The 14,037-nt window shown below is 36.0% G+C and overlaps 1 protein-coding gene across 2 annotated transcripts in view; it reads left to right on the top strand.

Moving 5' to 3' along the window:
• The window catches only part of LOC133834981 (CUGBP Elav-like family member 2), a 96,108-nt gene extending 82,590 nt beyond the window's left edge, over positions 1–13,518 (top strand). The window contains exons 8-9 of one of the 2 annotated variants that reach the window (XM_062264798.1): positions 4,706–4,855; positions 11,705–13,518. In XM_062264798.1, the coding sequence (XP_062120782.1) occupies positions 4,706–4,855; positions 11,705–11,976 (422 nt within the window). In that variant the 3' untranslated portion in view covers positions 11,977–13,518. The remainder of the gene's footprint in view (positions 1–4,705; positions 4,856–11,704) is intronic. The other variant, XM_062264799.1, reaches the window with a different exon arrangement.
• The last annotated feature ends 519 nt before the right edge of the window (positions 13,519–14,037 follow it).

Here is a 14,037-nt window from a genome sequence, read left to right as displayed (position 1 = left end):
GCCCAAGCATTGCAGCTGACAGGGGTCAGTAAAGAGAAAAGAAAAACTCTCACACACTCATACACATACACACACGCTTACATAGCGCCTATTTCCCTTGGGGCAAAAAGATTGCGGAGAAAAAAATTATGTGTAAAATGAAAATTTTCGGAGTTTCTCCTTGCCTAGAATTGCCTCTTTTTTTGGGGAGTCAACTGAAACATAAACTATACTATAAAATCACTTTAGGAGTTCGCATTGTGTTTTTGCTGTCGTTGATTGCTGTTGTTAGTGTTGTTGTTCTCATGAAATGGGCCAACAAATTGCGCTCTCTGCGCTTTGTGTTTGCTGCAAATTGTTTATGGCAGACACACACTACAAAAACAAAAATACAACATGTGCCTATAGATGGAGTCTTAATTGTTGCTTCCTTGTTGCCTCACTCATTCCATTGTTTTATAAAATTATAGACAAGCACTTGTTGAATTGATTTTAGATTTAGTATGAGATGAATCAGATAAAAATTGTATAAGTTATTTAAGAAATACTTTTGTAATGCAAAAAAAAAAAACCAAAACTGCAATCGGATCGTGGCTGCTTTGGCTGGCTCGTTAGAATATTTTAATATTATTGATATACCAATAATTGGCTTTGGATTTACTTATTTGTGTTACCATTCCATTTTTTTTATAAAATAAATTTTATTTACAAGTATTGAGACACTATTTGGATCAGTTTTCAAGAATTTACTTGAGGTTGATAATAGGGTACATTTATTTTGTTGTTGTGTGATTTCTTTCTTTTCAATAGTACTATGGCATTTCTTTACCATATTTCATTCTTCCAACTTTCATTCTTGTCTTTCCTTAATATTGTGTATTAATTATCCATCTCTTCTCTTCAACTCCTAATATATTTACCGTCATCAAATCAAAAATCTTCCACATTCTATGCTCTTTTTGTGTCTAGGCTTCGCATTGCTCTTTTTGAGAGCCAAGTTAAGCCATTGCCACAGTTTGAATTGGTCTTTATTAGCATTAGCAAAAATACGAGAGTATTTGGCAACAAAGAATCAGGCAAATCCTGCAACAATCTCAAGCGCATCAAATTCAAAACTTTACCACCACTCCCAAAAAATATAAAAAAAAACAAAATCAAAAGCCAAAAAGTAAACAAAATCAAAAAGAAAAGTGGAAACAAAAGCAGACGAAGCTGCAAAGGCAACAAACGGCAAAATCTTAATCAAAGTTTTGTAAAGTGCAGTAAACTATGTAGTTTATACTACAGCTCCCATTTTCCACCCTGCAACCCTGCCGCCAACAATATTCGAGAGCTGATTTTTAGGGTGCTCCATTGTCGGAACACGTTTTCAACTCTGTTTTCAACATGGCTCTCCATTACGTTTGTTTATACACTTTTTCGCTCTTTGCACTTCAAAATCAACAGCATCAGCTGCAACAGCAACAGCAAAAGCAACAACCACTGCCGAAAGTCTTGAAGTGCCTGCAAGTGGCAAAGTCTTGGCTAGACAAAAAAATTAAAAATAAACTAAAATAGAGTACAACAAACTCGCCTTGAAATTGCAAAAATTTGCTAGTCAAAAAGTCAATGCCAACGGGCAACAGTCGGAATGGAGAGACAGAAGAAGCAAAGGCATTAAATAATTTTAGTTTCCCACTAAAAGATAAATGAATGTAGTAGCATGCATATCCTGTTGTTTTTTGAAGAAGGTAAAGATATGTAAATATGTGTGATTCTTTGGCGAAAAAATTGATTGCAATTAATTAATTTTTAGTAAGATTTTTTTATAACTCTAGATTAGCATTTCAGGTAGAGCTAAGAAAATTTTAGAATTTTTTTTTCGTTTTTAAATAAAAACGAAAAAACAAAAGTAAACGAATTTGTACGCAACATAAAAAAATTAACAAACTTATATATTTTGTAGTCTGCTTTAACCCTAAATATAGTGTTAATCTAGAGCTATACAAATAACCTTTAAACAACCTTCTTAAAAAAGTTCCAGTTTATGTTTTTTTCACGGTAAATAGTTCTGTCAAAGAATTACACATATTAATTACGTCTTGTATTTTTTGGCTATCTTCAATATTTTGAAGTTTATCAATGGTTTTTAAAACTCTTTTTTTCATCTCTTCTAAGTTTAGTCGGCTCTTATTTTGTGTGCAATTTTGCATTGATAAAGTGTTGTCTAGTATTAGTACGATATATATATTTCTATTATTTTAAATATGACGGCAAAGCTATCTAAATTTAGTTTAGTCATTAAAACGTTAAACTGTCTTAATATGAAGTCAAAAGAATTACATTTTTCATTTTATATTGAAATTTCTCTATTCTCTACTCTATCCAATTAGAAGTCTTAAGAATGTATATACTTTACTTACACTCTACAGGGTATTGAAAGTATCAAATGCTAGCAGTCAACTCAGCAGCATTTGCGTTCTGCATTTGTTGTGCCTCAGTTGATTGTTATTATTGGCCAGGTGAAAGGTTCAGTTAGTCTGTAGCCTAACAACATGACATGTTGCATGCATTCTACTTACACTCTGTTCTTCTTTTGACTTTTGTCTAAGAGAGGAGCATTGCCTTTATCCTGTGCACCTCTCTGTCTCCCCTCTGGTTGTCTGCTTTTGCTCGCCATCAACAACAATTAAAACAATTTCTTCAATTTCTTGGCAAATATGCAAAACTTGTTTGAAAACTTGGCTTTTGCTGTTACCTTTGGCTGTTTTTTTTTTTTTTTTTTTTCTTTTTTTTTTTTTTTTTTGTTTTTGTTTGTTTTGTTTGTATGTTGCCAAAGACTGTGCAGGCTTCTCTTTCTGCAGCTTGGCAAGCTGTTAAATTAAAAATGTTGCCCCCCAAAAATTGATTGCAACACCTTGCAGCAGCAGCAGAAGGAAGGTGAAGCAACTGCTGCTGTTGCACATGGGGTAAAACTTTTAAAATTAAATCTGTAAAATCTCACAAAAGTTTCCAAATGTTGCTGCGTATGTGTGTGTGTGTGTAAGAGTATGTGTATTTCGTTTCTTTGAAGAACTTTTCGTATAATTTTGTATGGCATGGAAATAATTTAAAACTTGACTGAAATTCAAACTTGCCTCGCAGTTGCATGATATCGCTATCTCCTTCTCTCCCCCGCTTTCTCTCTCTCTCGCTCTCTCAGTTGATGGCTTTCGTCTCGTGACATCATAACTTGTTATTAGCCAAATTAGTTATCAAATCCACTGGACGCTCATTGTCAACGCCAAAAACACCCAAACACACACACTCACACACACACATGCAGTGGGAAACTCATTAATAACAGTCGAGACTATGGACAAGAGAGAGGGGGCGGGGACATGTGGCAGTTGGACAACTGCAAACCACAAAATTGCATTGCATGACGGGCACGCAAAACAACTAAATAACAAACAACAGGCGTCAAATTACACACAAAACACAAACCAGAGACCTGAGCACACAAAGCGAACACGAGCGAGTGAGAAAGAGAGAGAGAGGATGTGTAAAAAAGAGACAGAGAGAAAACTATAGCTAGAAACCAGTCGGTGAGTTGTGTACCACATGGCGTATGCACAACAAATTAATTTTAGATTTATATAATGTATTACTTTTACAACACTGCTTCGCTCTACAATTGTATGTGCATGTGCCTGTCCCTGTGTGTGTGTGTGCGAGAGAGTGTGTGTATCTGTGTGTGTTGCTGTTGTTGGAATATAATCAAATGTCGCTCGCGTCGCGTGATGTGGTGTGTAAAATTCGATGATTAATTACGTCTGACGCGAGGTCAAATGGAAGGTCAGCTAAATCCACATAATCATATAGTAACAAACGTTATTATATAGTTTGATTTTAAACTACAGTCGTAAATCGTTGCAGAGTGCGTAATAAGATTTGTTCTTTAATGGATGACTCTAGTCAGAGACTTAGGAAAAGTGTTGATAGATAAATTAATAAATAGTTGCAGTAAGGAATTTAATTCTAACATGAATTAATTTGCGTATTTTAGTAATGGAAAAAAGGAGGTACTTATTATTTATTTCTGAATACATATTCTCTTTATTCAACTCTTAAACGTCAAGTGCCTGATACCTCTTTAAGTATCTTATTGCATATATCTTAACACTACTTAATTGTACATATGTTACAGTTATGTTCATGGTACAATAACGGTAGCCTTGGCATAATATTATGCATCCTGCACTGATAGCCTGTTATCATCCTGACCTAGAGGTTGCTCTCTGGTGTTAGTCGATAAACACAAATTGTTTACGAATCATTGAAATGCTTGTGGTGAATTTTTTAAACCCATCGACATTATCAAAAATTCAATTTAGCCTATTAAACAATATTAAAACAGATTGAAAATATGTTGGGAATAAGTTATTGTAATTGTCTGCAACTTTTGAGCTCAATTTCATTTTCGTAATTAAATTTCTAATGGTTTATTTTTGCTTATACATTTCGTTTATATGTTGAATTTATTTATTGTTTTTATTTCTAATTATATGAAATAGAGTAATATAGTTACTTCTATAATGTATTATGTTCAATGTAGTACATGAAATTTCTTTTTTATTATTTCAAAACTATTATTTTCATGCCATTTGGATTATCTGCCTAAACCAATTTCAACCGCAATTATTAATCTCTTGCTACCACGATTATTTTAATTGTAATTTGTTTTCATCTTCTGTTTTGTGCGCAGGGTCTGATCCGAATCCATTGGCATCGGCGTATATGTCAACAGCCGCTGGTTTACCGCAATTTGGAAGCACCACAGCACTGTCCACCTCCCCGTTGGCCAGCGTTGCGTTGAGCGCTGCTGCGGCTGCCGCTGCGGGCAAGCAGATTGAAGGTGAGTGAAATAAATTGTTGAATTTGTTGGGGTTGGGGGGGAGGAAAGTCGAACGAACGAAGAGTGTGTCAGAAGAGGGGAGAGAGAAGCGAAGGGGTAGATTGCACAACCATCTCACACACACACACACACACACACTTGCTCAGTCGCGCACAAATAGAAATGTCTAAACGCCAGACAATTTGATAAATGCTACAAAATGGCTGACTGCGGTTCTGTCAGTCAGTCATTCATTCAGTCACTCTGTCAGTCCATCAGTTTGTCCGTCTGCCACACGCTTCTGCTGTTGCCTGCCATTATATAAAACTGAATGCTGGCGTTCTTGCATCAGCTGCTGCTGCTGCTGCTGCTGCTGTTGCAACATCAAATGCATTAACCCGCTCATTGCTGTCAGCGTCATTCGCATTCGCATTCATTTTGCGATTTTTCTTTCGCATCCTTTTACTGCTGCTGCCTGTCACGGACGCTGTTTGGTTGTCAATCTACTTAGTTATTTGCTAGATTGTTCTTCTCAGCATCAGCTCGAGCTATTGCGCAATGTAAAAAGCTGACTTTGCAGCTTGCCACTAATGTATTTATGAAGAGATGCAGCAGCAGCAGCAGTAGGAAAAACACAGTTGGCTACGACTAATGAAACGATGCACACAAAACGCAACTTTAACTAGTTTAAATTGTTGAATATTCTATTAAATGCAATCTCAAATACGAAATCGAAAGGGAAATGTAATTCACAATTGAAAAGTTTGTGGCATTTAGGCAGCTTATGTTTGAGTAGCTTATTTTCTGAGATACAATAGACAACAACAACAACATCTCGAATGTGGCAAGAAACTAAGTATTAGCTACACATAATGCCCCATTCTCGATTTCGATTTCGATTTAAAGCTTCGGCTTGATTGCATTTCTGCCTGCCTCCACACAAATCCCAATCCCAGGCAGCCAGTTTTTCAATTGGAAGCAGCACAAAACTTACTCGGCAAAGATAAGAAAAATCAATAGGATCAATCATCTTATACACTTGCCACACACACACACAACGTCAAAGGGAGGAGGAAGAGGAAAAGGCAGACACACAGACAACTAATGCGAATATATATGAACGGTATTTTGCTGCAGCTTAAATTTTTATCAGCTTTTGACACAGTGTAAATATTACACACTTGACACACAATTCCATTAGTCAGACGTGAACGTCGATATCAGAAAATATTGCAACGTCTCCGCTGCTGTTGCTGCTGTTTTGCTCTCTCTCTTTCTTGGTGTGTGGCACACATAACATTAAAGTTGCAACACCACATGGCAGCTAGATAAGCAATAAGAGAGAGAGAGAGAGAGGAGGGAGGTCATTGGGGAGCAACGTCAGTCGCTAAGCAGATAGTCGACGATGACGATGACGATGTCGCTGACGCTGGGGCAGAATGCAAGCGGAAAATGTTTTGGCGTTGCACTTTTTGCCATATTTCCGGTTACATAAGCAACAGTCGTCAGTCCTCAGTCCTCAGTCGTTGTCGCAAAGCAGAGAGCAGAGAGCAGACTCTGAGTCTAGTGAGACCACCGAGAGACATTCAGCGAGCCACAGTCACATATGTATCTAAGTATCTGTGTATCTGTAACTCGAGTTGTAGTTGCTCTGTTGTGTGAGATATATTTTTGCAGTTGAGTGACTTTTGTGTAGCATACATTTCGGGATGCTTTGTCTGTGACTTGTTTGGTTTGCTGACTCATGACGTCTCCTCGCCTCCTTCCCCCCCCCCTACTACCCAAAAATTCCCTCGTGACCAACAAAATACATACAGCAAGACGTAGTCATGACTGTTACCCAAGTATGTGTCTGTCTGTGGGTGTATCTGTGTGTGTCCACATACAAACAAATTGCGCATGTTATGCGACATGCGAGCTGCCATGTTTCCTCTTACTTCCCACGCTTCACTGCATTTGTTTCTAGGAGCAGCAGCAGAATGTCGTAAGATGTGCGGGGGACGCGAAGCCAACTACTTCATAGTTTTCGTAAGATCATAAAGTGGCAAAAAAAGTTATGCATGAGCCATAATTAGTCGTATATTAAGATGTAGTTGGTGTAACAAACTGAGTGAGGATTTGGGATTTCTTCTTCATGCTCCAGTTACGCAAGTATCAATAGCAGCTTATTCGCATTAAAGACTCTGATTTAAGTTAATTTGATAAGGTTAGCAGTCTAGTTTGATTCTGATAAGACTAAATTCGAAATAGATTCTGCCTAAATAGGTTTTGATAGTTATATAGTTAAATGCAGCTGATCAAGTAACTTAGTTTGTTAACAACTTAAAACAGAATAAAATACAGAATAAAATACATTTTATACGTAGATGCTTTCTTACTTACGGTTATAATAATATAAAAGTAACTCGGCTACTTTTCTTGTCTACTATTCTTTTATATCAATCCGCCCACATTCAAATTATTTTTGCAATGAATCATTGCTATTTTTTTTATTTAAATTTACTTATCTAATCATTACAATTAAAAATGCCAAGAACCGAGTCAAAACAAAACATTTTATATAACCGTAATCTATTTGTGTTATTTATATGAATTCAAAGAGATGTTTACAATGATCTGTCATCCTTTTATGAGTTCGTTTTTTCTTTAAAAAAGAATTTAACTTTTAAAAGTGCTTTAAGGACAAACAATTTTAAAGGTCTGAAAGTTGAACTATTTTTGTTTCTTGTCAAATTGTTTCTAACAAGTGCACTGGTGTAACTTTTTTTAACATGAAATTCTATAATTAAGCTCAACTCCTATCATTAACTGCTAATGATACAAATAACCAGAGTCTAGTCTTCCGACTTTGTGGACAACAAAACCTTTAAATAAAAAAGGCATAGAATTACTATAAAATTTATGTGTAACCAAGTTTACCACACATGATTTTTATTCCTATTCGTGGCTTTTTACTTTCCTTTTTCCTGCTTCCTCCTTTGCACACACAAATAGACTTCCTGTTTTGTCTCATTCCTATTTTTTTCTTTTCCCTTTTTGTCTGTGCTTTCTTTCGTGTTTCTTCTTTTTTTTTTTTTTTTTGGTGGCGAGGTAGTTTTTATGTGTGTGCGAAAAACGATTTCCTATATTGCATTTTCCTCTTCCGTTGAGCAAAGATGCCGCATCCGCTGGTGACGTTGTCCTCGTCGTGCCACGTCCTTGTGCTGTTTCCCATTGATGCACATGCACATGTACATGTAACTTGCCTCCAATACATCTTTGCCACGCCTCTTCTGCTTCTTTCTGCTTCAGCATGTTTGCTAACAAGCAGCGGGGCCAACAATTTTTTGCCATATTCTCCCATCGCGGGGCCACAATTTGGGAAGACTCTCTCAAGGGCAACAAATGGAATTTATATGGCAGCATAACACATCTGGTTGCATACATCTTTATTGATTTTCGACGTCGTCTGTGGCAATATGTCGCTAGCTCATAATCACTCACTTGCCGAGGAGTCTAAAGCGGACTCTTCCGCAGTTTGTGTGAAGTCAAGTTCATTGCATGTGTCCAGCTAAAGTCGCAAATCTTTTTGACTTCCTCTTGCTCTTTCGCTCTTGGATGTCACCACTGTGAATGTATGTGCCTCGGTGCTTGCTTATTTTATATTCCAACTTCCGGCTTATGCACATGACTTTAATCTGGCTGCATCCGGTTGGACGTCTCTTGGCTAACCCGCTCACAACTTGCCTTCCTTTCCTCCCCCTCTCTCGTCGTTTGTCACTGTCATATTTGGCTGTCTTTGTCTGCGTGCCTCGGCTTTTAAAGCATTGCATTATATTTATTTACTATATATGTATACTCGGTATAATACTTCTTCCTTTGCAGCTGCCTGCAGCAGCAGCTCTTTATATGTATGTATATATCTCTTTTTTTTTGTGCTCGCTTCCTGCTTAATTTTGCGCCTGTCGTCTGCGCCTGTCTACATGCTTATAACTTGTTTCCTGTTGTTGTTACTCTTCTGCCTCAGTCTCTCCTTCTTCTTTGCTATTGTGTTGTTGTTTATGCTCATGTCGTCATTTGATAAATTTCACATGCTGAGAATTTATCTGCTGCCTGAGCTCCTCGCATCGCAGATTGCACAAATCTCTTGCATTTTTTTTCTCGTTGCAACAAACTTCGATTTCAGATTTCGTTTTTCATAAAAAATGGCAAGAAAACGCTGCAAATCTTGTCAATGTTGTCTCGCAGAATGCAAAAGAAAATGTAACTTTTTGATGAAAGTGAGCGAAACAAATATGAACTAGTTTAGCTCAGCAACTTGTGATGACAATGAACTACAGAGATAAAATGCTTTAGTTGATGCTGTAGCAAGTTTAAGCACAATACGATAAATATGTTAATTCAGCCAAATTGTCAACTTATCGTGCTCATCTCATTGCGATAATCATTATCGTTACTTTTAATGTAAGAAAGTAATTGAATAGATTCATTGGAATAGCTACAAAAGAATGTTTTGACTATGGGAGTAGATAAAGAAGGCTTGGAACACAAGTTCATAAAATATTATTACTGTTGAAGCTGTGTCATTACATTGTTATCAATTGTTGCTTATATTCATGCAAATCTCATTATTAGCTCATTTTCTTAACGGTTCTCAAAGTTGTCTACAAATTGTGCAAATAAATGCCTTAATTATTTGATGTGATTTAATAAACTTTAAGCGATAATGGAAAGAGTTATTCATTTGTCCTTTAATTGCAATAGCTTTGCTGTCCTGGCAACAATAATTTGTGATTGCGTATACGCACTGTGTGCACACACGTGTTGCTCGTTAGTCGCTTAAATCAATAGCCATAGCAACAGCATTTTTTTAATTGGCCCTTATGAGTCTCTAATTATTGTAATAACACCCCGACATTGCCCTCTGCCCACTCACTCCTTTTCTTTCTGGTGGTCGCATTAATTGTTAGGTGTGCAAAATGAGAGAGAAAGAGGAGAATAAGCCACAGCAGAGTGTATACAACATAATGAATGTAAAAGAATACTTGAAAGATGAAGAGGGAGAGAACGGCAGACGGCGCCTCTCAATTTGCTTTCATTTTATAATCGCATCAGTCACTCAGATTGTCAGTGAAGCCTTTGATTTGTGTCTTTGTTGTTGTGCCAGTAAATTCAATCAAACTAAACGAGACAACGCCGCCACTGCAATGGGTAGGCGTGGATTTATATGAGAGACTGTGACTGTAGCTGTTGTCGTTGCACTCCGAGGCAAATGCCTAGCGACAAAGCTGACAAAGATGTATCAATGTTATTAATAGCGCTTCTGGCAAACGATGATGGAGTTGACATCCACATCGAATATGATAACAACAGCAACACGGGAATGAGGGCGAGGACATCAGCGTAGGCACAAAGTTATTTGATTACAATGCTATAGCTTTATAAGCTTATGTCCGTATGTGTGTGTGTGTGTGTGTGGGCGCAAGGCATTTGTGGCATGCACATAAATAGCCATTGTTGTTGCCATTTGCTTTGGCTTTGCATTAATGATAGCGTTGATGTGCAGGCACTGCAGATTAATTACGTATACGACGAGGATTACAATGGGGAGGGGGAAGGGGAGGTCAACACAGCAGACAGAAAAATCAAAGCTGTTGATTGACAGACAACTCGAAAATGCCATAAATATGAAATGAAAACATTGCAAAAATGCCATAAATGCTTTTAGCTGCACAAGTGGAAGGAAGTCTGACAGCGACAGCAGGCAAAAAAAACTGCCATAAATATGAAATTATAACAATTAAATATAAAAAACAAATACAGAAATGGAAATGGAAATTAACCTGAGTTTGATTGACACTTTGCTTGTGCTATGTAGTAAAGCAGATGATGGTTTTGCCAGCTGTTTGGCTGTCAAATTTGCAAACCGCAAAACGCCAACTGCCACTTAAAGCGTCATTAAAAAGCAGCGCGAAAGTGAAAACCTAATGGCAGACATCTCAGACACAGTGACTGGCTGATGACTGGCTGCAGATGTTGCAACTGCTACTTTATACTCTGTTGCTGTTGCTGTTGCTGCTGCTGACGTTGACAGTAATTTGCACGAAAAGTGCAAACCGCAGCAGGACGCAGCTGTTAATATGCGACGGCAGAGACGGCAGCGACTGCACGTGCTGCTAAACAAAATGCCACACGCACACACACTCCCACACACACATACTCACAGGGACTATGCGACGGCTCTTGGTCGCATCATTTCCGCATCCGTTTTGGCAATCAGCTTTGCTCTGCTCTCTCTCTCTCTTTGCGCTGTGAAAACCAACGAACATCTGATGCTCGCTCGCAGCGTGTATATAATTTTAGCTTCTGCTCAACTTTCAGCTCATTTGAGCAACTGTCATTATGTGTGTGAGAGGAGGGTGTGCGTGTGTGTAAGTCCAACACGTGTGCGAGGTAAATTAATTGCTCATTTCAAAGATGAGACCCACAGATGATGAGCTACCAAAATGTTAGTAGATTGACAGTGGACTTTAGATGCTTGCACAAGCTTTAATAATGTTACCCTCAATGGTCACTTTAATTACAATAAAACTAAGAGAAAGGCAGCTTTTAATCTTGCTAAGATTTCTAAAGAATTTATATTTTTTTTTGTTATATTGTTAATAGGAAATTTGTCTGCTATTCACTTCAATTTCTTTGCTTAGATTTGCGAAGTTTTCTTTATAGTAAATATTGATATTCAAATTTAATTTCTTTTCTTATTTTGTAAATAGCTAATTTATCTACTACTCACTACAACATAAACTGCTGTGTTGTATATTTAATATTTAACTACAATAGTTTGTCATTAATTACGCAACCATTAACTGATTATTTTCGGTCACTTTCCAGGTCCTGAAGGCTGCAATCTGTTCATTTATCATCTGCCACAGGAGTTCACTGATACCGATTTGGCCTCCACCTTTTTGCCATTTGGCAATGTCATCTCGGCCAAGGTGTTCATCGATAAACAGACTAGTCTATCCAAATGCTTTGGATTCGTTTCCTTTGACAATCCAGAATCGGCACAGATGGCCATAAAGGCCATGAATGGCTTTCAGGTGGGCACGAAACGTTTAAAGGTGCAACTCAAGAAGCCCAAGGATGCCTCGAAGCCCTATTAAAGAAAGCAAACAAAATAAATGAGAAAAAAGAGGAGAGAAATTTCTACAATTAACAACAAGCCACAACAACAATAAGAAAATGAAGAAGACCAACGAGAAGAAGATCAATACAACAATAGCTAAAAGAGCAACAAGAAATGTATTTTTTTTTTTTTATTATTGAATACACCAACAACAAAAATTTGTCAAATGGAAAGAAGTCCAATGAATCGAGTCAACCGTGTGGAGCGCGCGTGTTTAAAGTAGAACCAAACAAGTCAAGAACCCTACGTTGTACGTATTTCCCCACTTCAATTTCACACCCAAAAATAAATAGTTACCGAAAAAAAACAAAAATACTTTTGAAAAAGTTATGAATTTGTGCCAAAAAATAAACCAATTTTGATATAGCACGTTAAATGTTGAAGTAAATCCAAATCAAATCGATACCTTTAGTGATTAGTTTAGCGTTTAGTTTTTGCGCCTGTCTCGCAGTTTAGTTTGTCAAACAGTTTTTGTTTGTTTACACGCCTTGAAGTTTCTTTCACACACTGAACGACACACTTGTTAATCCTTTTTTTAAGCTCTGTCGTATAGTAATATATATCAATGCACATATATATCTATCTATCTATTTTTAACAAATCTTTTTTTGTACACTTTTCTATCGAAATTACATGACATCTGTTTAAAGTGTTAGCTCTTAAGTTTTTGATATAAAACAACAACGAAAACATAACCAAAAATCACCCCAAAAAAAAAAAAAAAAAAAAGAAAAAAAAGTAAAGAAACGAACCCATTTTAAATGATCCGCACTTGTCTCATGTTTCATTTGTACATCTCATGTTGCAAGTCACAAGTTTTGAACGTTGAAAAAAACACCATCTGAAGTTCTCTATATACTCTAAACATAAATATCTTTATATATAAACATTTCTTTATATCTACTCGTTTTGTTAAATGGATTTTCACATTTTATATGCTGATGCGTATATAAACTATATAGTACATATATATCTCTAGTTGTAATGCTTAATTTGATTTGTTAAAAGCCAACATTTTTATTTGTACTGAATGAAAGAAAATAATGTTTTTGTTTATACTTATCATTATTATTATTATTATTATTATATATTTTGTTTAGTTTTTAATTAATTAACTCTATCACTCGAACCAATGAAATCATAATCCAAAATCAAACTGAATATTTCTTATTATTTTTTATTTTTACTTTTTATATATTGAATTTTTTATTTTTATTTTCATTTTTTCATTTTCTTTATGCTTTAATTTCTGGTATTATAACTGTAGCATTGCTTTTGGCCGCGCAATTTGATTGTAAACTTAATGTCCAAAATCATAATAATATATTTTGTGGTAAATTACTTAGTATCAGCTACAAACTTTTGTTTATGTAAACTACACACAACACACACACACACACATTGAATTCACATATACGTACTCACACTTGCATAAGCTCACACACATACATACACACACATTTATACGTACATCTATAAATATCTCTAAATAAAGTTTTGTTTTCTGTTTCAAAATGCACATTCGCAATGATTTGTTGTCTCTTTTTTTTGCTTTCATATCTAAACTGAATTATGCATAGTGACAGTTACTAATTGATATTCCTAATTCATTTATTTTTCTATCTAAATTAGATGCCAAGTTGACGTTTTCAAGTTGCTCTTTCAAGCTGTTATAATTTCTCTCTGTTTTTCGAAGCTGCTAAGAGTAATATGGTAAGTATTTTTTATTAGTAATTGAGAATGAAATCGGATTGAATCGTTAATCTATAATTTATTCTGTTTCGTTGCAGTGCTGTCGTTCTGTATTTCGCATTGTACATAACATATATATATTATGCTGCCCATCAAATTGCTGTCATAAACAAATTCGCAATAAGTGTAAATTTGAATCCTGTACAAATATGATATATTTGTAAAGAAGAAACCCCCAAACAAAAAACGGAACGTAAAAGAAACGTACACAGAAAACACCTTGTAGACTATTTATAATAATAATACATGTAAAATAGCAGCATATATACCATTTTTAATAAAGCTT

This window comes from Drosophila sulfurigaster, chromosome 2L (genome assembly GCF_023558435.1).
Source record: "Drosophila sulfurigaster albostrigata strain 15112-1811.04 chromosome 2L, ASM2355843v2, whole genome shotgun sequence".
Classification (NCBI taxonomy): Eukaryota; Metazoa; Arthropoda; class Insecta; order Diptera; family Drosophilidae; genus Drosophila; species Drosophila sulfurigaster.
This window is presented reverse-complemented; position numbering and strand designations above follow the sequence as displayed.